Source organism: Grus americana, chromosome 7, assembly GCF_028858705.1.
Source record: "Grus americana isolate bGruAme1 chromosome 7, bGruAme1.mat, whole genome shotgun sequence".
Classification (NCBI taxonomy): Eukaryota; Metazoa; Chordata; class Aves; order Gruiformes; family Gruidae; genus Grus; species Grus americana.
The window spans coordinates 22,893,976-22,919,313 of record NC_072858.1 but is presented as its reverse complement, the minus strand read 5'-3'; the positions used below and the strand labels follow the sequence as shown (position 1 = coordinate 22,919,313).

At 40.4% G+C, this 25,338-nt stretch overlaps 1 protein-coding gene across 10 annotated transcripts in view; it reads left to right on the top strand.

The window, feature by feature from the left end:
* The window catches only part of GBF1 (golgi brefeldin A resistant guanine nucleotide exchange factor 1), a 107,123-nt gene that overhangs the window by 48,578 nt on the left and 33,207 nt on the right, over nucleotides 1-25,338 (top strand). For 4 of the 10 annotated variants that reach the window (XM_054831450.1, XM_054831448.1, XM_054831449.1 and 1 more), the window contains 7 exons: nucleotides 13,104-13,235; nucleotides 18,337-18,455; nucleotides 19,084-19,192; nucleotides 19,551-19,611; nucleotides 21,329-21,383; nucleotides 22,827-22,925; nucleotides 24,263-24,298. In XM_054831450.1, coding sequence (XP_054687425.1) covers nucleotides 13,104-13,235; nucleotides 18,337-18,455; nucleotides 19,084-19,192; nucleotides 19,551-19,611; nucleotides 21,329-21,383; nucleotides 22,827-22,925; nucleotides 24,263-24,298 — 611 coding nt within the window. The remainder of the gene's footprint in view (nucleotides 1-13,103; nucleotides 13,236-18,336; nucleotides 18,456-19,083; nucleotides 19,193-19,550; nucleotides 19,612-21,328; nucleotides 21,384-22,826; nucleotides 22,926-24,262; nucleotides 24,299-25,338) is intronic. The other 6 variants (XM_054831455.1, XM_054831456.1, XM_054831453.1 and 3 more) reach the window with 3 other exon arrangements.

The following is a 25,338-nucleotide window of genomic DNA, read 5'->3' as shown; positions in this document are numbered from 1 at the left end:
GTCCACTGCATCTCATACTCTTCTGCATTCTTCCATTGCTTTATTCCTATTAGAAGAGACTCTTTTCCTAAAAGTGTGAGGTAATTTGAGAATGAAGAGACATTCTGGCACGTTTGGACTAGATTAGAGACTTTTTCATGTACTGTTTGGGAAAAAAGGCACAATGAGTGCTTCTGCTGTGGGCTTTTTCAAGGGCTAGTGTTGATTCAAATGTGCCCTGTAAGCTCTGGGGTTTCTTGACCTGTAGTGTGTAACAACAGTAACGGTTGTGGGATAATAGCAAGCACTGAGTCTTGAATAAGATTGAGTTGAATTTGGATGTTTGGTTCCAAACCTTGATGCAGAAATTTCGGTAGCCTCTGAGTGCGGGGCATTTACTTCTCTGGTTTATCACTCAGCACTGACAGGTGGAAGCAGTGCTACAAGGAGAAAACCCCACAGCTGATTAAGGGGTGTCTGAGGAATGATTTTTGTAATGCTGAATGGGCATGAGAGATTAAAGTATTTTGAAAGGTTTATCTTCAGACAGTGCTTAGTTATTAGCCTTAGCTTTTTGGAAACCTAACTGAGACGTTATGGACCAAAACATTTTTGTAGAAGCCTTATATCCTCATGTCTCAATAGTCTGGACCAGGACTTACGTGTATGTGTTTTCAGAGCAAATAGTAGCTTGTGCATCATTTCCATTTGTTATTGGACAGCAGCGAAAGAGTTAACGTTAAACATCAGTTGGATTTTTTTTTTTAACCACCCTTAACAGGAATAACTTTTGCTTCTGCTCATCACTGATACTCTTGTCTGTTGCTTTTTCTTTTTTTTTTTTTTTTTGTTAAAAACATTCTTTTTAATTCAGTGTGATAAAACATCCGTTATTTGTAAGTCGATTGAGCATAAAGTATTTCATTATAAAATGGTCATCCATCACTGGAGGCTGGGGGCTGCAAAAAACATTAACTGTGCACTTTTGGCTGGAATGCAGCTTCTCCAGAATAATGCAGCTTCTGTGCAAAGTATGCAGCATAAAAAAAATTGACTGTTCAGGAAAACAGGTGCTTGCCTTGCTCTCCCAGAGCTTTGGGATTTCATCCCAAGTCTTTGGAAGGGCCCTCGAAGTCCTTCTGTTACCTAGAGTCACTTTCTGGTTTTAAGCCCTGGCCTCAAAGCTGAACAAAATGCTGCTCAGTGTCAAGTCGTTTCATTCTGACAAGGTTGTGAGAATTTACTAGCTTTAACTGCTGATTTTTAGAAAATAATGTTTGTTTTCTTCCCCTCATTCATTAGCTCCTCAGAAAGTTAGGTTGCTTTTTTTTTAAATAAAGTTCCTTAATACTGACACCCCAAAAGCAAGTGGCCAAGCAATGCCAAGTTGTTTCTAGATGTGACTCCAGTATGTCCCTGTTAATTTCTGTGATACTTCACAAATTGAACTACTGGTCTTCTCTGTGATAGATTATTTTGATCTTAACTTGTGTTATACATTGCTTGTCATATTTCCCTAACTTAAATATGAACTTGAAAAATAACTTCCTTCACCAAGAGTCTTAGTTAACTTTTGGGTTTTTGGGAAACATGGGATGGTAGGGCAGGAAGCTTTCCTGGACTGCTGTTAACTGTGAGCTGCTTTTTTGAGATTATTTCCAGGTAAACTAGTGGCACAGCACTTTAAAAGGCCAAATGTGTCCCCTTTTCATATGATGAATTGAAGCAGAGATGAAGTGACTTGCCCAAGAGTGTGAAGGGGAGACGAGTGGCAGAGGCTGAGAGCAGACTGATTTACCTATCTGTGACCAAGGACCTTGCTACCTTCTGATGCTCTGTTTATTTGCATATGTGCTTGTGTCCTGTCAGAGCAAATTCTTTAGGTCAAAGCTTGAAAATCAAAAGGAAATTCTTTTGTCTTTGCCTTTTTACCCAGTCTTGGGAACAAATGCTGTTGAAGTATAATGGCTCCATCCCAGAGGTCATGGTAGCAGAAAGGCTAGGGCTGAGAGGTTAAAGCAGAGTTGTGTCCACTGACCTGTTCAGAGTGTGTTGTATATTTCAGTTGGAGAGCTGGGCTGCATTGTGCCCTAAGGGAAGGAGAGAGTGATTGAAGATGCCTACGTAAGTGTGTGAACCGGGGACTGGCCTGAACAAACAGACCTGTTTATGTGTGAGTTGAAGTTCTGTGCTATCGCTTTTAGATCACTCTTGCTGGACAGAATGCAGTTAGTAATGGCCTTTGTAAAGTCAGGACAGGATTGCTCAGTTGAGCTGCTGAAGCACTCTAGTGGTTTCTTCTGTCATGGGCATGTACTAGATCAAAAACATTAGCAATAGACTAAAATAGATATAATTGTCACTTTCTTAGAGACTGTAACCAGTATTCTCTTTTGAAGGTATAGTGCTGGTGGCCTGTATACCAAGGAGTTACTTATGCTCCTTATCAAGCCTGCTGCTCAGGGTACCAGTTGTCTGTCATCTGTTAAATGACCCCTTCCGAGAAACTGATGCAACAGGGAGCAGGAGCATGCAGTTGCTAATGTCAAGCCATACTGTACCTGAATCTTTATTTGGTGTTTGCAGTCTTCCCATGAAGATACGAGATATGAACTGTCAGTATACACATGGACTCTTTCTGCCCTGAAAAACTTTATGTAAATTGGGAGTGTTAAGGATGCGAGCAGAAAAATTTTGTCCTGGATTCCAACAGGTTATTGGCCAAAAGTGTTGCGGAGGGATCTTTCACTCACTCTGGTGCTTGAAACTATCATGTTGCCTCATGGAAATAGTTGTATTCGTAGGCTACCTGTACTTGTGCGCGTTCTGGAATAGTAGTGTAAGTAGGATTTGTAACATTGGTTAGACTGCCTGATGGAAATCACATCAAAATCCTGGATAAGTTTATAGAAATGAGCACAATGTGAAATCCAAAAATTCTTTAATTTGTCACATCAGCTTCTTCAGACAGTGCAAGTGGAACAAAATTAATAGTATTTAACCTTATAGACTGTAAGAAAAAAAAAGTGTTCTTGACTAGTTTTCTTCACCAAAACCATCCTGGCTTTGATTTAAGAATGCCACTTATGGACCTTGTGAACAAAGATCAGCTCTTGCCAGGGGAACAGCTAGTTCAGGTTGAACCCTAAATGGCACCAAAGTCTTGCTGCTTGGAAGAGGAATCATTCCAAACCACCTGTACTTTTCTGCTGAAGACATAATTTTTATTTAAGTATATAGATCCTCTGAGTCTGGAGGAGCAAGCAGAATAGGAACCAAAAATACTTTTCCACTTCTCACTTCTTAATAAACTTTGCTCTTTCCTTTGGGATGGTGCTTTGACCCTAGTAATTAATGAGGGTTTTTTAATGGAGATTGAATATTCAGATACGGTGAAGTGCAACACTTAGGCTCCCAACTGGTAGAGAAAGTAACTGCTTTTGTATTCCTCTGTTCAGGCTGCAATAAGGGCAACTAACATTTTATGAATCTGTGGAATCCCTTAATTTCTTCACATAGATTTTTAGGTAATTTTGATTCTTCACAGACATTTTGTTGTTTTACAGCTGATACGTGATTCCAGGACATGGAAGAAAATGTATTTAATGGAGTTGGGGACTGATGTAATATTGTTTCCATGATGCCCATCTTCACTGACCACCAAATAGGATGTATCTTAAGTGGAGCTGCATTCACAGAACTCTTCAGTTCCAAAAACTGTAAATGAATGTTAAATCTCAGGCATCTGCTTCCCTTCATGTACCGTCAGCACCTTGTATCAATAGATCACTCTGGCACATAGCAGAATGCAGAAATTAATTTCGTTCCCCAGTCCATTCTCAAGAACATAATATTCACTTGTTTTCATCATTCTAGGAATCGAGCTGCCTTTTAATGGAGGCAGTCTGAATTTCTGCTCGTGCACGCGTACACGGATTACTGATTGCTTCAATTACTGCTGGGGGGGGGGAAGTTGCTTAATGTTTTTACTGTTGCAATGTCTTAAGGCAACAGTTGGATTGGCTGCCACCCGGCCAGTCTCTTCTCGCTTTTGCTTCTGTTCCCTTTCCACTCCTGTAGGTTTGAAACTAATATTCCCATGATGTTTCGCACCCTGCTCTCCCTGAGGCTCCCATTTTGCATCTGTGATAACTTAGTGTGGTAATTCTTGAGCTCTGGGCAGTTGTGTTTTGCCATTAGCACTTCGGAATTTTACTTTCTGGTAATAACATGGCGAAGCACAGTGTCTCCTAGATTAGTTCAGGTTGTATAGAAAAAATTGTGTAAATCATAACAGCAAGGTACCTTAAACCTTTGTGAGATTTTTGTCATTAAAAGATTGTCTTTCCTCTTGGGCCATCAGGCTTTTCTTCATTTCACTCTTCAGATTTTGTCTCACTGATGCTTTTTAGATTCTCTGGCAACACAAGAAATGTCTTGACTTGTTTGGGATTTGTTGTTCTTCAATTTCCTTTTAATTTTTCCCCTTGGCGCTCATGGGCTTCCCCTGAGGAAGGGCTAAACAGAACAGGGTAACATCCAGACAGCTAATTGATGATAAAACTGCAATCTTTTTCTCTAGCCTTTTAGAAATAGTGAAGCTTTCCTTTTCATAACATCGTGAATTTGCAATGAGAGGGCTATTCATAGCGTGGTAGACACACAAAGCTGTAGAGAATTACTGTGCTTTAAAATACCAGGGAAGAAGTTTTAATTTCTCCTGGGCTTTTAAATAGTCTACTTAGTTTGGGCCTGGTACCATGCAAGACGTGTAAAATATCATAGTGAAGCAAGTCCAGTGACTGAATAGGGTTCTGTAGAGTGTCACAACCTAATTGCTCTTCCTTCGACATGTGCCAATTTCTTTTAGAGCGGAAAAAGAGTGCTTAAACTTGACATACATCAAACTTGTGCTGTCAGTAAGATGGACGGATCAGTCCATCCTCTGAACTTGGCAGTGTGCACTGCAGTTCCCTATAGGTTTCATTTAACCTAGTCGGCCTTGTTAGAGTGGCCATGCTCTCTTTCTCGTATTAGGAGGGAACCTTGGGAAACCTGACCCTAATTCACAACAGCAGCAAGATCAATAACTATCAGTGTTTGGTCAAGGGCAGATGAATTTGTCATGGGATGACTGCTTTTTGCTTTGGTTTAGTTTGGTTTAGTAATTTCATTTAGAGTTGAATGTTATTGGATCAGAGGAGTGCCTGTGGGTTCTGAAGTTTAGAGCTGGTGTAGGTTCATCACAAAAGCTGGTAGTTGCTGTGTATGTGGTCATTTTCTGTAAGAAATCTTGTGAATCAATTTCAGCTGGCTCTAAACAGAGACAGAAGGTGAAGCTTACCTGCATTTCACTCACTCTGGTGTTATGACATGGGGAGGTTTGGTTTGTTTTAAAGAATATATGTTAAACTTGCAGTTATCTGTGAAACTCGTGATTTAGCTTACTGAAGGACTTTTTCCTTGTAGGTGTATGGGAAGGTTGATTTCTCTTCCCTGGAAGTTGTTCAGAGCTTTGTGTTACTTAAGTAACTGTTGCCTATGGGGAGAAAAAAACCCTTCAGAAAGGAAGAACTGATCTCAAATCAGTTTTTGTAGAGCTATTGAGGAGTTCTGGTTTTTGGAGCAGAATTAAGTGCGATTACAATTAGCACTAACAACTTAGAGCTTGCATCTGTCTGAAAAATCCACAACGGTAGATATATATTCCAGAACCTGTCAGAGGCTCGGGTCACCTGTATTCCCCCATCTCCTTTCCCCGAGAGCAATCAGCCTCTCTGTAACAGGGATCAAAATTTAAGTAATTCTGAATTTGCATATGTGGCTTTATAAACCATGGGTCTTGATCTAATCTTTCTCTGGAATGTGCTAGTGTAATTAGGTGTTGCTCTAGTGCTCATCTTCTAGTATGACATAGGAAGAAGGGTTTCTAGAAAGCAAAGATGGATTAGCATTTAAGTAACACAAAGGTAGGTGGGTATTACTGTTCACACTGGCAGTAAACACAGTTATGGGAGACCAATTTGGAAACAGTAGGCTTTTACTATGTAGAATTAATTGATTTGTTGCCTTTCATCAGAATAGTCATGGTCCTTTCAGAGGTATTCAGGTCACAGGGTGGGAGGAAATACTCTAGGATTCGTAGCAAGGTCTTCCTCTGGTGACCTTCAACCTTGCTATGCCAAATTACTCCTCAATTTGCTGGAAGAGCTATTCTTGTTTTGAAGCAGAGCCTTTTGAATATAACCTGTGACTAATTAGTGTCAACCATAGCTCAGAAAAAAATTTGTCAAGATGCAATTATTCCCATCTCTGCTCGCTCCTCAGTGCTAAGAAATAAGGGCAGAATTAAACAACTTGAACTTTTGAGATAAGCTGCTATCCCAACAACTTAATTTGTTTTCTGCACTCAGCAATCTGTATGACTAGTGTTAAAAATTCAAGGAGTAGTCATGTCTGTACTTGTAAGTCCATCTGGATAGAAACCATGAAAGCTTGCACTTTGTGTAGCTCCAGACTTTCTGTTGATGGCATTTGTTTTCCTTGTGAATGAAGTGAGTATCTTCTACTTCTCATAATATCACTCCCTCTGGAACAGAATACCATTGGTGGGTGAAAAGCATTTGGAATAACAGTGGAGAGAGAGCTGGAATTTTCAGTGTAATTTTGGCTGAAGATACTCTAGCAAATACCTGCTTATGAAAAAAATTCCCAGGGATTTTTAATGGGCAGTCAGAACAGCTGAATTTGAAGCATGGCATCAGATGAAACCCCTGATAACTAATGGCTATCACTGGTGGGACTGTCAGTGCTCCTGCTTTGCTGGTAAATGCAAACAATTCCTATAGGAGACAATATTTCAGCTGAGTTTATGCTGCCCTGATCAGATGATATCAAGAGTCAAATACTTAGTATGCATTCTGTCATCCTTCCCCAAAATAAAAATCTCAGTTCTGAGGGATGCTTGAGATCTTGGCACTATGGAACAATCATTTGTAAAGTCATGTTTAATGAAAGAGAGATAAACACATGAAGCTGGAGTGTGACAAATGAAAGCATTTGTGCCTTTGTAATGAAATTAGGCAAACAGAACAGGCTTGACAGCTCTGGGTTCCCCCTGTCAAACTGCATTTGTAATTCTAGCCTTGCATTCATGTGTGGCTGTGAATGGCACTGTTTCCCTCTTGATATGGTGGGCCTGGGCCCCTGAATAACCACTTTAATTCACAGGGAATTAGCTTTGAAGAGTATGTTTTACAGGCATACTGGAAAAGATTGCAGTTAATTTTCACTTCTCCTTCATTGGCTTGAATATCCTTAATTTTGGGCCTATGTTTACTTCTATCGTATGTAAAATTTTTGGTAACATTTATTATAGCGAAGTATTGATTTCAGAAATACAGAAAGCTTGCTTCTGCACATCCCCATGGTGAGCTTGTATGCTGTGTTGTGCAATCCCAGCAGCCTTTTAAAATAGCTCGCAGTATGTATGTGTTCTAGAAACTAGGATGTGGGCTCCTGGGCTCCTCAGCTTCTCCCAAGCTGTCAGAATCCAGTTCTCCTCATCTGTTGAGATAAGACAATGATATTTGGGGAACCTGTAGGAAATGTCAGGTGGCTATTCTTTTTGATGACTTCTTATTTATCAAGTTCAGTGGATATTGCCATCATTGTTTTTAGGAAGTAGGACTAGAGATTTCTCTGATCACATTAGCTGCTAGGTCAGACTGTATAAGTAGCAATCTGTTCTAATTTCAGATAAGAACATCTCTAGAAATGTGCTGTGCATTGCACTGTGTTGCAAAGGCTAGTCTAGACCTTGCAAGAAAAACAAGACCTAAACAAGACCAAAAACCCCTTGTGGGGTGAGATGGCAGGGAATTCTTTTCACTTGAAACCTTCACTGTACCAGTACTGTGTGGAGGGGAACATAGATTTAGGAACGAATGAATGCAGATCATCTAGCTTAGCTTTTTTACACTTGTTACCCTACATTAATTGGCTGACAGTGAACTGGAGTTAAATGTTGGACTAAACTTCCTAGCTAGAAGAAGTCAGGGCATGTCTTTCATTGCAGGTACAGGGTGGCATGTGTTCTAGTCAGTCTGGAGAATTTTGGAGTGGTGAAACATGCGCCGCCTCAGCTCATCAGCTGTAGAGCTGCTGAAATTGTAGTTTTGCCAAGGGACCTAGAACCAACACACATATACTGTTCTGTGGCTGTTACCTAACTGACTCTCTGTAAAGCAAATGCAAGCTCTGCAAATTTTTAGAGGAACTAAAAGCTACTACTGTAGTTCTCTTTGCTAGATTTGTTAATTTCAAATTAACTAACAGATAATCGCAGGACTAACTCAAAGGAATTTCTCCTTTCCCTGTGATCCTGCATTTTGATCTGGGTGAGATTAAGCCAGTACTTATTCCAGCAGCTAAGATGTCATAAATTTTTTTTTTTTTTTAAATCTGAAGAGTATGGCTACTCAATACTTTTAGATAGTTTTAAAAGGCAAGTATAATTTTGTCCTTTTTCCTTGTAACTTTTCTTCTCTCTCTAACTTTTCTTCTCTCTGACTTGCTGAGAGGGACTGCAGGAACCTCTCGCCCTTGGGTTGAAAAGATAAAATGTTTTGGTGTTCGGTGGGTGAACTGAGAGTAAAGCACATAGAGTCACGTAGCCCAGAAAGGCAGTGTTTGCAGAAAGTGATTTTAGAGGGTGAGACAGGAAGCGCTTGCTGGTACCTCAATTCTCTGTGGCATAAACTCATTGAGCTCCTAGGCACGAGTCCCGAAGAGCTGGATTTCTGCTCTGTTACAGTGTTACCTTTGTCTTTTTCTCACAATAAGAAGAAAAGAGAATGCCTGTTCATTGTACTGTTCAGTACGTAAGCAGGGAACGTAATAGCACATGCTTGAAGCATTGCTCTTGTCTGAGCTCGTCTGCATTGGAGAGGTGCGTGGGATACAATTGAGACAGCCTTTCTGAAGGCTGGGCGTCAAAGGCCAACAGCTGCTGCATAAGAGGAGTCCAGGTCATGTGGTTTGGGTTGCAGTTGCCTGTCCTGGGGACAAATGATGTTGAAATAACTTGTCATAAACAATTTTTTCTTGTTCATTTACTCTGATTCGGAACGCATAGCCGATCCTGATAAGAGTCATTCAGGAGTGAAGAGTTGAACTGCCAGAGAAAGCAGCTTATGTGAGCGTTTTAGATCAGGAATGTGCCAACAGTGTGCTAACAATAAGAAACCTCTTCCAAGGGGGACCTGCTCCTGTACTTCAGGAGAAAGGGAATGCCGGAGGTCTGATGCAGCTTGTTTGCTGAAGTGCCAGAACGGCTGGATGGGATTGCTGAAATGGGAGTTAGGTGCTTAAACATGAATTAGTTGTTTAAATATCTTTATAGACATGTGTATCTAAGCGCAAATAATCCATAGGATGAATGAAGGAAAGCACTGTGGTCTCAAAGGAATTCCATCCTCATATTAAAATTACCAGCCCGAAGAGTTGGCTTTTTGATACGCTACTTAAGATATTCTTTCCCTCCTTCTCGATCTCCGTGCACTGCTTTGGGCTAGCTGAGTATTTCCGAGTGTAGTGCTGATGCTGGTCTCTGTTTGCTTCCCTAAAATTTTGCTGAAGGGACCTGCGTGAAAAGAATGGAAGTGCTTTCAGCTGGTCCCCAAAACAGCCCAGGCCCTTCATGTAGGACTGTATCATGTTTAAATATAATTTTCCCTAGTTTTGAGTAGACTGAAAAGGAAGGCTGCTTGTAGGAATCCCTAGTGAAATTTTTATCTCCTTGTGGACACTCATTCATTTTCTCCTCTTGTAATACCCTAGGCTGAGGTCATGCTTGCAGAGTTGGTGGGTTTGTTTTTTCCCCCCAGAGCTGAAAGTAGTTACCTAAGCAGGGAACCATCCTTTGGTTTTTAGTTCAAACACTTGAGAAATGTCTCTTGCTAGGAAATATACTTGGAGAAACATCTCTCAGCAATTCTCAAGTCTGTCACTGGTTATGGTTTCCTTACTTGTCATGCCTGAATCTGGCAGAGCAAGAACCAGAGAGTTGAAAAACGAGAGCTGCTTTTTTTGGAAAGCTTTTTTAAAAGCTCAAGTACGTACTTCCAAACATTCAATATTTACTTTATATATCCTTTGTTTTGGCAAAGGAGTTATTAAAGTTATAATTGATTTAACTACCCTTTCTGATGTTCTTAGATATTTTCAGGACAGCATAGCGTTGCTTTTACAGTTAGGTGCCAAGAAAGATCAAGACTTTGTGTAGTGTCTCTTTCATGAAGTTTTAACTTGCTGGGCAGAACAATTTCCTTTTAAAGACTATGGTCCTACATTACCAAAGTATTATGAAAAGAATGTTACTCATTTCCTACTGTTCTGTGCCTTAGATTAAACTTGAGCTCTGGTAGTAAAAGCTAGCATGGAGTGTACCTTGCAGTTATAGTAATTGATCTGAAAGGGCTGGCAGGTTGGTTCTGGACACTGCCGCATTCAGTATAGAAGGCTATGAAAACCTTTCAGGTTAGTTCAGATTCTGAACTAACTTTACTGAGCTCAACAGGATTGAGTTAAAGGAAAAGGATTGATCTTTGACTTGCGTGCAAAATTTTTACTTGGTTAAAAACTTCCAAGTAGCTTTAGTGCCACTTTCAGATGCTGAACTGATACTTCAGCTAACGAGAGTAATCTGCCTCACGACAGGATATAGCAAGAATTGATACAGTGCGAGTGGTTTTCTGTGCTCCCACTCTTCCTATTGAAGCAAGTGCTGCTACTGAGATTGGGTTCTGCTTTGAAAAGCGAGCTGGTGACCCCTGTTAGTCCTCAATGCCTGCAAATGTGGCTGGTAAGAGCAGCTTGTTGTAGTAATCAAGTGAATACTCCTCATATGCAAACAATTAGCAGTGTGATTGGTGTTCTGCTGAAGTTTAGGTCTTTCACACAGTAGTCCTTCAGTAAGTCTTGCACTAAAAATACTCTCTTCTTATTTAGTATATTTTAAATTTTTTTCAGTAACACAGCACCAGCTATCCAGTCTGAAACATTTTTACAGTGTACACAATTAGTTTCAGAGAGCTTAATGTAAAATGCTGTGTTACCATAAAAGCTAGAGTCTCTGAATGTCAGGCAAGCTGGCCAGAGTTGCTTTGTAATCAACAGTATGTCCTTAAGTTAAATCCTAATTCTGACAAGCCGTTTTGTGCTCTTCATGTACGTTGGGAATTTCTGTTAGGCTGCAGGGGAATCTAATCCTTAACCACATCAAGATTAACAACTTTAATTGAAGGAAAAAAATGAAACTCCCCTCACTTTTGTAAAGATAACATCTGTTGTCCCAAAAATGCATTAATGGAGAATGTGCTATCCTATGTATCCTCTCCTAGCAAGTTTGTCTTCATCATCTCATTCCACTTGGGCAGCTGCGACATTTGCTGAAGTCCCATTTTTCTTACTAATCAAGGTGCAGCTTTTCCATCCTGGGGCTCACTGTGTTGAAGGAGGCTGGAGGAATTGACAGGATTATGATGGATTGATTAGGTGCTGACTGTTCTACAGAAAGGATCAATTTTGGGGAAGAAGAGTTTGAGTGTTCATCCCTAGTAGTCTTACTATATTTAATGTTGTCCAAGTGCTTGTAACTAGACAAGTGCTCTATAAACCACACTTAAATAAACATTGATGAAAGCATGTCTTATGATCCTCTGCATTTCCATGAGCTATTGAGAGGTGACACAATTGTAATGTCACACCAGGATATTATCTGACAAGTTGGGGGAGTTGTTCTTAAGCCAAAAAGATTGAATCATCACGTTCCTTTTAACCTCTCACAAGTTACTGGCATTGGCCTGATTTGAACTGGTGGCTGAAAGGTGAGAGACTGCATAATAATTCCCAAAGTTCCTTTTTTTAAATTGCAGTTTTGCTTTAGTTAACAGCAAAACTATTGCATTTGGATGTTGTTCTCCATGGTCCTAACCATTAAAAAAACCCAACAAAACCAACCTGCATTATTTTTCCTCCTTTGCTTCCTCACTATAGTTTGTCACAGTTATGTTAACGTGATTTCTGATAGGCTTTTTACTTTGATACTTATGGCTTTTCAATATAAACTATGATAAAATGGAATTTCACTTATCTTAGAATCAGGAGAGTTTGGAATTTTTTTTATTTAAAGTAAAATAATTGAGTTATGTTGGTAGATAGAAAAGCAGCAGCTTGTCTAAGGATTCAGGAATTACAGGCTTTTTTTCTCCTCCACCTCAAAGAATCTCATATGACAGATAAGTACAATATTGGATCATGAAGAATATAAATGCCAGTGTTCCTGTGACACCATTAGACTTTGTTAACTTTTATTAGGAATAAAATGTAGGTTTCAGCAAGTTGAGCCAAGTGTTTGTACTTAAATATTTCTGGTCTCAGCATTATCCAAGTTACTTTTAATACGCTCTTCTTTGCCTGTGTACTGGCTGTGTTGTGGTTGCCTTCACCTGCTTTTTAATGCTTTTTCTCCTAAATCCTCTTCGGGACTCCTCTTATCTTGATTCCTTGTGTTGGTGGGGTTTTTTTGTTGTTTTGTTTTGCCATTTTCCTTAGTTCTGGCTATTCTTTTCTGTATTTCTTTTTCATTCCTAAAGCTTCCATTGATCATCTTGGAAAGTTCAGGAAGCTTGTTATTTGTTCTGTCTCCAGCTCAACAGCTCAGTGCATCTGCCGCCTTGTATTGCAGCTTTAGAGACGATCCTTGCTGTCACAAGCAGCAAGTAGAGAAGACTGCCCTTTTCTCTTCTGTGGTTGAGAGGCTTATACAAGTGTTCTGAGAATAAGACAGAAGAGTTTTTAAATTTGTTTATCTTGTGGTTTTTTTCTGTCTTTGCCAAGTAAATTTCACAAACTATTGCTTTCAAAAAAGTGTGTGTGTGTATATATATATACACACATATATTTAAAAGCAACCCTGACCTTTCCACTAGCCTTCTGAAACTAAACTATTGCAGGCCTCCTTCCTCTGATATTAAGCTTACTGTAGATTCTTAAAGAGGAAATGAATCCTAATGAATCAAGTCTAATTTAATGTCTCTTTAAAATTATTTTTTCTTTGACAGAGCTATCTGAAATTGAACCCAACGTCTTTCTTCGGCCTTTCCTGGAAGTAATCCGTTCTGAAGACACTACAGGCCCCATAACTGGATTGGCCCTCACCTCTGTGAATAAGTTCCTCTCATATGCCCTAATAGGTATGTTATGTGGCTTCCTGGGATTTACCAAAATGCCAGCCAAATGCGTCTCCTTGAGATGTGTCTTTGGCCAGGATACGTGCTTGCAGTCTTAACGAGGAGATTGGGGAAATAAGAAAATTGTCATTTTAATGCTGGGGAAATAGGCATCTGCAGTTTCTTAATGTCATACATGCTGGTCTTTCATGGCACTACAGCAGTGGCTGGAAATGGAGCCAAAGCTTCTCGTCTGCCCCAACTGCTGCATGTGCTTACGGCCTGCTGCTGGACTGTGGTGGTCACCAACTGCTTTTTAATGCAATCTGAGCAAAAGGGCCAGGAAGGGGAGAATACCAGCTTGGATTACAATGTTGTAATATACATAAACACAGTAGAATTTATTTAGGTTTGTGGACTAATATTTCTGCTCTAGAGTGAGGATGGTTTTTTTGCCTGGTCCTAACCCTGTCCAGTAGTGTGCCAGTACTCTTCACTTGTCACAGTTGTCATGGCAGAGGCAGTTTTGCTGCTGCCCGGACTTTCAAATGTGCACATTCTCCTTTATATTTGTGAAAGACTAATAATGTGCATGTGGTCAGTTCCCATGGCTCAGCTGGCTTGTAGTAACTCATTAGCTTGCTTTCTGCCTGCCTTCAATGTGTCATCCTGTTGTTAGTGGTGCTTGATTTTTTTCTGTGTAAATTCTGTTAGTACTTTCTGGTCATACCTGTGTGAATTACAAAACTTGTTACCTATGTTTGTTTATGCATAGTCTGTCTTGGAGAAAATTATTTTACCTATTTTCCTCCCTCACTAAGCTCAGATTTGTCATTTCTTCCCTTACATTGGAAGTGAACACTTGAATTTTTGGCACTGTCTGAAATGTTTTGTTCTTTGGAGTTAGCATGAGGAAAGTTAGAGAAAGAAAGGGCTTGAAGATCTATGTAGATGCAGACCACTTCTGTGGGAAAAATCCCAAAATTAAAATGAGCAAAAATGGGGAGTTGCAGGAAAGTTTTTTAACAGTTTGATGGAAATTTAGCGTGTCAAGACATCAATTAGTGGGCAGTGTTGGGTGTAATTAAGTGACAAAAATAACTAAAATGATGCAATATTAATGTCACTTCATAGGACAATAAAGAAATCTTAATAAATAAGCCTGTAAAACATGTCCCTCTAAAGGACTAAGCTGTAATGCAAATATGTTAGTTTCAGCATAGAAGAGCCTGTCCCTCATTCTGGACTTTTAAGGTCTAGGTGGGATCAGAACATCAGGCTGGTATCACATGTCCAGGCAAATGTCTGCACAGGCGACTGGCTACAAATACTTGATTTGAGGCGGAAACAAAAAAAAGTGGTTAAGAACTTGTAGCCTTTCTCTAGCTACTTGTTATTTAGAGTATTAATTAGGTCACTCCACAAAGGGTGCATCCTTGTAACTGTTGGTGAGCAAGTGTTTTTGTAGTAGACAGTAGGGAAGACCCTCTGCCTGGCTTTTGTTGTGGAGCAGAACCTGTAATCCAAGACCTCGGTTGCTGCTTCAGGTGACATTCACAGTGGCCTTGTCCTTTGTGCTGCTCCAGATACCGGTGAGGCTGGGATTAGTGGTGCTGCCTGAACATCTGGCTAGGGTTGTGTTGTTAAATTAAAGCTTTTTGGTCTTATATTTCTCTTTGTAATATAAGACTAAAGGTAGTCTAAAGACTGTTTGCCTAAAGATAGGAAAAGTTTAAAACCGCCCTTAATACGTGAACCTGTTTCAGACTGTACGAAACAGGAAAGGAAGGACTTCAGCATAACCACAGTGGGGAAATTGCAATGCGGCTGATAGTTGTGGTGTGTTTTGGGGCTGCATAACTGACAGGTGAAACCAGCATTTTTTTCAAAGGTGTCATTAGCTGTGTCTGTTGTGCGAGTGGATGGTTTCTGCTGTACACACTGGGCCGAAAACCAGTGGGCAGTGAAAGGGCCAAACTCGTCTGATAATTATCTTTAAAACTGCTTTCTTTTCCTATTTCCAAAGCATTTCATTGCTAATCCTCATGCTGTCTCACTGTTTTTCTTATTCTGTCACATGTCAGCAGGTGGTTATCTGCCCACTTTTTTGGGCCAGTATTGCTGAGGGGTTTTAAAACCATTAGAAAGGAATAATTCTTGATTAGCCTTTGAGACTTCCGATCTGAATTGCAAAGACCTATTGTGAGATTGTTGGATGCAGCAGTTCACTAATGGTATAACGTGCAATCACAGCTCAGTTAGTTAAAATTACTTGATATCCACCATGCATGGTAGGAATAGCTAGCCTTACAGAGATTATCCTCTGCTCTGAAACAAGTACTACTATTTCAAGATTTGTAGTTGATAAATTACATAGTAATTTTTAAAGTACAAGCAAACTGTGTGACAATACTAAACTCTCATTGATTTTTATCCTTCAGATTAGTTATTTCCATACTCAGCAGTTTGGTGCTAGCTAACTAGCTGTCAGCCTTTTTGATGAACTCAGACCTTAGCTATAGGAAGACTAGTGGCTGAATTTCAAAATTGTATTTGTTGTATTTTCCTCAGAAAAGGTATGTGTTCTTTTTGGTGTCACAGTGTGTCCACAGCAGCAGCTGGCTCCATTTCTAAACTTAACTTTCCCTGGTGTTCCTGAAAACTACGTATCTGTGAGGGAGTAGCTGTTGCTCAGGTTCCAGTGAGAAGACTTGCTGTTTGGGGAGTTTAAAGCTTGTTCTCCCCTCTACCTTCTCTGTCTCCTTGGTGATTTATTTTAGTTCCATTGAAGGTATTACTGAGCAGGCTTCTGGCTTTCCTGGATTTCCCTCATGGTTGAGAGCCTGGATTTTCTGCTTTCTGCTTGTTTTTTTGCCTGCCTGTTGTGAGAGTACACCCCATGTGAAATGTGTAAGTCTAGATGGGGGTCTCTGGATCTTTGCATTGTAGGTGGCAATTTTCAGACTGATATTTTGCTTCATACAAACTTATTTTTGTTAGTGATTCTGAGCAGGCATTGACACATCTTTCTGTACTGTTCTCTCACAAGGGAACAAAGAAATGGATTGATCTTTAGTGTATCTTGTTTCTGCAAAGTAGAAGTATCTGTGCTTTTAATTGAACTCAAGAGGCTTTATAAATTGACCTGAATTTGTAGAGCTGTTCCAGGGAGCCAGGACTGAAGTAGTCAGGCGTGATGTGTGTTGGGAGAGAGGTGTGTTTATTAGTGTTGAAGGTAGAACAGCAAAGCAATAGTCATCATCTGTTCAAGAAGCATGTGCACAACTTGCTTGCATTTCCTTTTCACACAGACTATTTATCCATCACTATGACTAAATGTGTCCCTAAGCCTACAGCAACTCACATCTACTGGAAGACGCGACAGTGAAGTGAATCTGCGTGGTCTGCCTGTGGGACCCTTTTCTGCAGAAAGTGACTTTTTCCTCTTGATGCCCCATTAGCTGCTTTCCACTGTAGTTGTTGAGGTTGGTTAACAGTACTGCTAAAGTAGGTGCTGGCATTGTTACACCACCAATCTTTACCTGATTTAATTGAGGCAATTTAGAATGATCCTATATCACCATTGGTGGTTTAAGCTATTATTTGTGAATAAGAGTGCACAGGGTACCAACATGAGGCTGATTGTATTGCCTCTGATAGAAGAGTGGTAGCTTCTAACTGGATTATAAGCCATTATCGAAGGTACACAGAGAACTGCCTTTGACAGCCAGGCCTTTTATCTAATGCTTCCCAGTATCAGAGTTTGGTATCCTGTTGAGTGCTGCTGCTGAAGCAGGTAAAAAAGAAAGACTGATTGGTCTTGGAACAGACTCCTTGGTAGCTCAATGAGGTTGGACCAGCAAACCAGGAGAGGAACTCACGCTCATCTGTGCAAGATTTTGTGTGTGACAACTATGTCAAAAGTAGGCAAGCTTTGCCCTTAATAGGGATGTGTAAGAGATGGCAAAGGAGAAGTGCTGTTCCTATGCAGATTTATGGGATTCTGAGATACATTGATGCCATTTCAGTTTTGTGCAACTATGAGAAGTTTCTTATCTTGCAGCCCCTCAGAACCCCCACAGCATGGTGGAGGCTGCTGTCTTTGGACTAGAATAAGGGTAGCTTGCTTTAATGCCTAGGGCTTAGCCCCTCCTAGGTGTGAACATAACTGGAGTCAAAGAGGGAGTCTGCAAAGCTTCTCGGCAAAGTATATGAGGTCTTACTTGGTTCCTTCATCAGCTTCATTCTTGCTGGAGTTCAAGGCCCCATTGCCAATTAATGAGGTATTAACTAGTGTTTAGGTTGTCTTCTTTCTTTCCTAATGACTGTTTAGGTAGGAAGGTAACAAGATTCTTCTCTAGTGCTGTATTGTTTAAGTGAGAATGAAATCAAAGCCGGAGGCAGCTTTTCTGAAGCCAGTGTAATGTGGCACAAGATACGGTTACTAGCAACAATCTCGTCCTAAACATTCTCTCAGCTGCACCATTGTTTGTAGCTACAGAAAACTGAAACAGAGAGAAGGAGCCTTGATGAATGATTGAAGCGGAAGGCCTGCAACTCCGATATCTAAACTGTGATCGTGTCTGTCTACTGTTGTCTCTGGGGAAAGCTACTGGTCCATTCCTTCCCCAGCTCCTATTCCTTGGGAGGGATGTAGAACAAGAGACAATTTTTCCTTCTCAATCTAGTGGAACCTGTTTGGCATTTTCTTCTCCTGGGAGTAAATCTGAGGTTCCCTACATTAAAGAGCTGTTTTATCTTCATTCCCAAGGAAGAACTGAATGCATTTAGCAGCTGATTGTGCTGTATTGTAGGGAACAGGACATAGTTTTACAAATTAATGTCTAAAAAAATATGGAGCTAGTAACAACTGAATTGTAATTCTTTGTTAGGTTACATCTTTTCACAAATGTAAATAGACTCTTGATAAAGTCTTTCTGAAAGCTCCCAGTTTTAAACTCTCTTACTGGGAGGTGAGTTTCGCTCTTGTAGGGTCAACTCACTCCCAGGCACACAAATTAAGGAAGCAGATGGCAACAAAATATCTCTGTGCAGATGTCTCCCCACAGAGGCGGTAGGCTGTAGGTGGCCTTTCCCTGTCATGTATTTTTATTCTGTTACTCAGATCCCAGCCATGAGGGCACAGCAGAGGGGATGGAGAACATGGCAGATGCTGTCACTCATGCCCGATTTGTGGGCACGGATCATGCGAGTGATGAGGTTGTCCTGATGAAAATCCTACAGGTAAGTGGAGAGAAATGGTAATTACCATAATGGTTGATGCCCGTTGTGGAACGTATCCTGTTACATGGAGATGGAGAGGAGGGAGCAATGTTTTGACTCTGTAGGAGCTTAGTGACAGACTTTATTTTTAAACAGATGGCTCATATACCTGTGGTAAAAGCTTTTCCAAATGAAAATAATTAAAAGCTTAAATGAAATGACTTTTAAATTAAGGGCTTGATAATGTGGTAGTTTTGATAATCCTGCCTTGTGCATGGTTTGTGCTACTGAGGGGTAAATTAAACATATGGAGCTTTCAAACTTATTTCTGAGAAAAAAAAATCTTTGTAGATACAAACCTATGAACTATACACCTCTTCCTTCTTTGTACTTTTGAACAGGCAGCTAGTTACTGAATTTAAATACTGGGTGGCATGCAGCATATCAGGCTTCTTTTAGAAGTGGGTCAGGAGATCATTTTTGTCTCCTAATCTGTCTGTTCATGAGCACAACATTCAGTTTGAAATGACTCCTGAAAAACCCTTAGGTTTTCTGCTCATGGCAGTCCTTCTTGAGGAGGCCAACCTTCTCTTGGAAACGCGTGCAAGTGTCATTGTACTATGGGACATACGTGTGCTGTTCTTTGCAGGTTTTGAGGACCTTGCTGCTCACTCCAGTGGGAGCCCGCCTCACCAATGAATCTGTGTGTGAGATCATGCAGTCCTGTTTCCGCATATGCTTTGAAATGAGACTTAGCGGTAGGTTTGTTCATACTTCTGCAGTTAAATGACCAGGTTTCCTCAGCATTAACTAGTTCTATTGTAGAACATGCAACCATGGAAGGCTGCTGAGCTTTATATTATTGTGTCTTTCTACAACTTCATGGAAAATTTGTTAGGAGTTCACTGTACAACTTTTGACTGCTCTTTTTCCCCAGCTTTGTGGCGCCACCTTGTGATTCCATGCACATTTGCAGTAATGCGGTGTTGGAGCTGGTTTTAATAAATTTGCTGTAATCTCTGTAAACAAGGCTCGGAGGGGAGTCTGCTTGAAGAAGCCTCTTGATAATATCACACTGAGTAATGACACCTGTGTTATTTGTTTTTGTCTTCACAGAGTTATTGAGAAAATCTGCAGAGCACACTCTGGTCGACATGGTGCAGCTGCTCTTCACAAGGTAAACCTGCTTGTGTTTGCCTCAGCATTGCTGAGATGGCCCTCTAAGGACAGAAAGATTCCATGCTTCCACTTAAGGGCCCTCAGAAAAATCATCCAAAATAGTCATTATTTAGAGGTGGAAGGGGATGAAGGATTTGGCACTTTTCTCTTGGGCTGACCCTGTCAGACTGCAGGGAGACAGAGGTAGGGAAAGTTGTCTGGTTTAAGGTGTCCTTGGAGGAGAGATAGACAGCCAAGTAATGAAGAGCTTTAGGATAGGGAACCAGTTTGAGGACAGAGAATGCAAACTTCACTCAAAAAAAAGAAAAAGAAAAGTACTCTAAAAAATATAGCTCTCTTCAGGAGACAGACTAGAAATGGTGTTGAATAGTCACATGTTGATTTCATGCTGAGAGCTTTGACCTCACATATCAAAGAGAATTTTAAACTCTTGAGATCATATGTCTTGGACAAATGTTCTGCCCTTTTCAGCACCCTTCAGGTAATTAAGATTACTTCTTTAAACTCAAGGTAGTTATTTAACTTCAAAACTGTTTCTCCAGGTAGCGAAGTAATCATACACTTTGTCTGGGTATTGTAATGAGGAAATGTGCAGATATAGAAATACTTTCAGTAGGAAAGGATTGTAGTAAAACTGACAGCTTGTGAAACACAGCTCTCATAATTTTTTTTTATTCCCCTCCCCCCATTGTCATACTCGGTTCCAGTGGGTTCTCGGTTGTTTGGGGTTTTTTTTCCTCTGTGCACCCTGTGTCATGCAGTGCACTGGATAAATGTGGGGCAGAGTCAGAATCAATCTCTCCAAAGAGGAGAGACCACATTACTTTTTCTCCAAATGTGTATGTGAATTTACTTAGTGCTTATTCATTACTTATTGTGTATCCTCTCCTCTTCCTTCTTGATAAGGCTTGGAGACACCACTGTCATCCGTGCCTGTGGACATTGGGATATAGAACCAAGGCAAAGACAGCAACTGCAGGGATGGTTTGGCCATCTTGCTTACCAAAAAAAAGAAACGTCCAGAGCTATGCTGCAAGGCTTTATCCCTTCAGCAAGCAAAGATAGAAGTGTAGTAAAGGAACAGAAGGGAGAGCAGGGTGTGTGGAGTTGCAGAGCTGTGTGCATTTGTTGTTTGGTAGCACAGGTGAGAGCTGTCTACCCCTTTTATTTCAGGGACAGGGACTGCTTAGCTCAAAGCATTCAGCTTAAACTTAGATCCACTGTGCACTACAATTGTGTTTATATGACACAGAATAGAGGATAACTACTGGGGTTTCTACAAAGTTAATGAAAAGGGTTGCCATGATAAGTAATAATGTGTACACTGCAAGAGTCCTGGTGTGGATGACACTCTGGCTCAGCAGCTGGTTTTAGCAGCATCAGAGAAACCTGTTTTGAACGAATCTAATTAGTCCACGGCTGAAAACATACACTGAAGGAAAAGAAACTGTACTTATATGACCATTAACAATGAAAATCAATATAGCAAAACTGCCATTAGCATTAGGAGCATGCAAAGCACCTCTCATCTGTACTTTTTTTTTTTCCCTCAGCAGATTTTGGCAGGAAAAGAAACTAAGAACATCTCTTTTTGTGGAGAAAAGCTAATTTTGATTTTCTAGTATGTGCAGCATGAGTGGAAAGACCAGTCTATTTTTTCCCCTTTTTATTAACCCAAGAAGGCTTATTATTTAGGCTTGTTCTTTGTCTTTCAGGTTGCCTCAGTTTAAAGAAGAGCCTAAAAGCTACATGGGAACTAACATGAAGAAGGTAAGACTCAGTACTGTGGTGGCTGTTCTGCTCTTGTGTCGGGTTTGTGTTCATCTCTGTATTGTTTGTTTTCACACTTGTGTTTCTTCATTTCTGCAAGTCCCCAGTTCACTGAAAGAGCATGTTTAACTGCATAAATGGACATAGCTTCATTAATTCTGTGGGATTAAGCCCACATAGTCCAGTAGTGAATCTTGTTAATGATACTGCTGCCTAAGTGAATCAGTCTGGATTCTGGGAACAGCCATCCGCTGCTGTGGACTAGAAAACCCCAGCAAGTTGTGGGACCTGATGGCAATTGTCTTCTGATCATTTGCTGTCTTCTGCTCTCTCTCCAGCTTCTTTCTCATCTTTCTTCATTCACTACAGGTCTAATACTGACCTCTTGGGATGTATTTGTCCAGTTCTCCCTATGTAGAAAGGAAGCTTTTTGAGGCTGGTGAAACAGCATGAAACCATTATGAAATTGGGCTATTGTAGAAAAAGCTCTGGTGGCTTCTAGAAGGGTCAGCGTTCTGTAGCAAAACTCTTAGTTGACATGGGCAATGCCGTCTCTATTAGCAGCCAAATCAAAGTAGACTGTTTTTTCTCCCTTTCTCTAAATGCACAATTTTCTGAGGGTAGAAGATCTGGGTTTGTTCAACAATACCATTTCCCTCTGTACAGGGAGGTTTTTAGCAGCTGGATTCAGTATGGCAAAGACCATAAATGTGACCTTATGTGATTATTAATGTAATAATTTCTTAGGTGGAGGGAGGTCCACTTGAGGAACTTCATATATACTTCTATACATATATATATTCTTTATACTCCATATAAAGAATGTCACTAAAGATACAGGATTCTACTGTTGAGAGCAACAGGAAAGGGGAGTGCTAGAGAAGAAATAACCAACTTTGAACTTAGGCTGAATATGCTATTTGTAACATAATTTCCACTGTGTTTTTGTTTTTAATGAGTTGAGAAAAGTGGCAGCATTGGGTAAATGTACATTTCAGGGCGACTATAGCAGTGTTTTGAGAGACTGAATGCTTACTTGTAGGAATCTGAAAATAGCTTAGGGCTTTAGTTCTTGTGTAGTCACCTAATGATTGCTTTTTTTCCCTTGCTGTGGGAGAAAAGTCGCAAGATTTGTGATGATGGTATGTTGGCCTAAGGAAAACTAATGTACTGCAGGTATCAGGATTTGTCATGGTCTGTGTAGAGAAGGTGTAATGTGAAGGTGAATTTGAATTTAGGAGGGTTACCCTTACCAAGTGATGGCTGCTCCCAGCTCAGTTAAGTGATGCTCTGTCTTGTGTCTTGATCTGTGCAGTTACCTTGTACTGTCTCTTTGCTGTGCATGCCAGGAGTCTGCCCTGCAGCCTTGCGCTCTGCCAGGTTATTCTTTTCTATGGGTTTACTTTGCTTTGTTTAAACCATGCATTTGCCTATCTTTCACAGATCTCTTCATGTCTCCTCAACAAACTGGAGCTAAGTAGTGGGGAACAGCCCAAAGCCCTGAACCAATTAGAGAGGGTATTGCTCTTTAAGAACCTGAAGGTCTCTCTCTCCCTTCTCCCTTCTTACCTTACTCCCCTCTTCCTTCTCTTGTAAACACCACCTGAGAGAGAGTTTTGTTGTGTGCAGCGAATCTCCCTCCACTCATTTGACACAGCATGGCTTTGGGAGACAATGCATGCAGCGGTTGCTTTGCAGTGTCGTGGCTGCAGCTGGGGCAGGCTTGGGAGGGAGAGACCCTTATTTTACTGCAGCATTCAGTGTCGTGGCGAGTGCCGCCTAAGACACCATCACGGCATCCTCTGAGGGAAGGGAGTGGGAGGTTGTGGGCAAGATTTGAATCCTCTATGACAGTGAAAAACTGAAGAAAAGAAACATCAAAAATGTAGATTGCTCTCTGAAGGCTCAAGTGTTTTGTGTCCTAGCTGTTGACCTTGGTTACAGATGTAGCAGCATACCAGAGGAGTCTCTTGACCCAGCATGTCTTAGGCAGTTTTACTCAAGGTGAATCTCTGAGCTTTGTTACTTGGTACAGGACCACGGAGTTCAATGCTCTCTAAAGCTTTTGAAGGAGACTGCTGTACATTTTCAACATCTTCGACCATGTTTCTTCTGAAATTAAATATGGTTCCCAGCACAGTATTTTGCTAATGTGGGATGAGTGGGGCCAAACTGAATTATGAAATGTGTTAGTCCCTGCTAGTTCCCCCAGAAAATACTCCTAAAGAAATACTGTAGGCCTACAGATGGTTGTTTTCAGACTGATCATAGAAACCCTGAGAAGGTAGCTAGATGGGACCCTTCTCACTTTTCCATGTTGGTTCATAAACTTAATGTAGCTTTAGTTCTTGTCTGCCCTTAATGCTATTTGGTGTAAAAGCTGAACAAAACATTTAGACTCACGTTTGCCATTCCTTTGTCCTGTGTCTACAGTCAGGTTAGTTTGCAAAGACAGTGGCTGGAGACTCACAGATTTATGCAGAGTTACACAGAAGAAAAGACTAAGAAATGTTTCCCTTTGCAGTAGAAAGTGTTGTAGCTAAACATGGGGTTCTGCGGTGCGAGTCAGAAGGAAGCCAAACCTGAGTCTTCACAGATTTTGGGGGTGGATTATGTTCATAGTTGCCTAAGATGCATAAATGTGTTTCACCAAATTAACTTCATTAGTTGTTGCAGTGCAGGCAGGTAGGTAAGTGAGATGACTGGACTGCATCGGTGTCTCCAGGACTTGGATCGTGGACTGCGTTCTCTCTGCATGCTTTTGTGTCTTGAACGCTACTTGGTGTGCTGACCAGTTCCATGCTGCATCTAGAATGAGCTCATGTTTTAGTATAATCACTTTAGTTACTAATCATTGGCCCCTGCCCTTTTCTCTTGAGGCTTACAGTATCTTATGGAAAAACAAACGAGTGCAGGTAAGGTGGCTTGTAGAAAAATGAGATCTCACAGACCCTTTAAAAAGAATTTTATAGTATTACATTTTTCTTCACCTTCCTAGACCTTAACTGGAGTTTTATTGTTAAAACCTCGTCTATCAAAGGAAGCATTTGGAGTCTTATAATTTTTTTTTCCCCTACAATTCTGTGTACATGTTTCTTCATGCAAAGGTAACTTGGATAAATGGAATGGAATCTGTACTGAGTTCCAAAACGAATGAGCAGTAGCTCTGAGCTCTGTCTCTACTCTGATTTCTAAAGAATTATTTTTAAATACTAACTTCAGTTGTTAATTACTGTGGAAGTACAAGCTTAATCTAATCTGAAGGACATTGATAATTAGAAAGCCAATGCAACTATAATATCACTGAGTGTTGGATAAGGAAGGAGAGTTTTAGATGATGATTAAAATTCAGGATATTTTAATGATGTATTAAATGCCATTTACCTCCAGGATTTAGTCAAGAAGGCCTTAGGTTTAAAATCTCAGTCTGTTAACATGCAACCGAGCTTTCTAGTGAAATTAGGAAATGCCTTGATATTGAAGGTAAAAACAAGCATTAGAAATAGTTCCTTTAGTCAAAGACAAACTGTGTAAGACTTTTTGATGTTTTTATACTAACATAAAAAGCAAGAAGTCATGGCATTGTTACATTTTAATTCAATACAAAATACAGAATGAAAGATGTTGCTTTGCTCTCCTTTGATACATGTATTGTTTTAGAATTCCCAAACTCAGAGTTTGTTTGTTAAAACAACATGCAGACCCTTGACACTGGTGAAACACTTCTATTAAGCATTTCTGTTTGCTTCTGTAATTTTTTAAAGCTATGTGTAATTGTCATTGTAGTTTGGTATCTTTTGTTTATAGGAGATAGCAAAAGAAAGGGGGGGGGGAAGGGAGGAATGGATATGGGGGGGTAGTCCCAGGTAATCCTAGTAGGTAATGCCTAATAAAAGGGTCCCTGTTTGTGTAGAATGTGGAATACTGAATGGTATGAGATGGAAAAGACCTACTG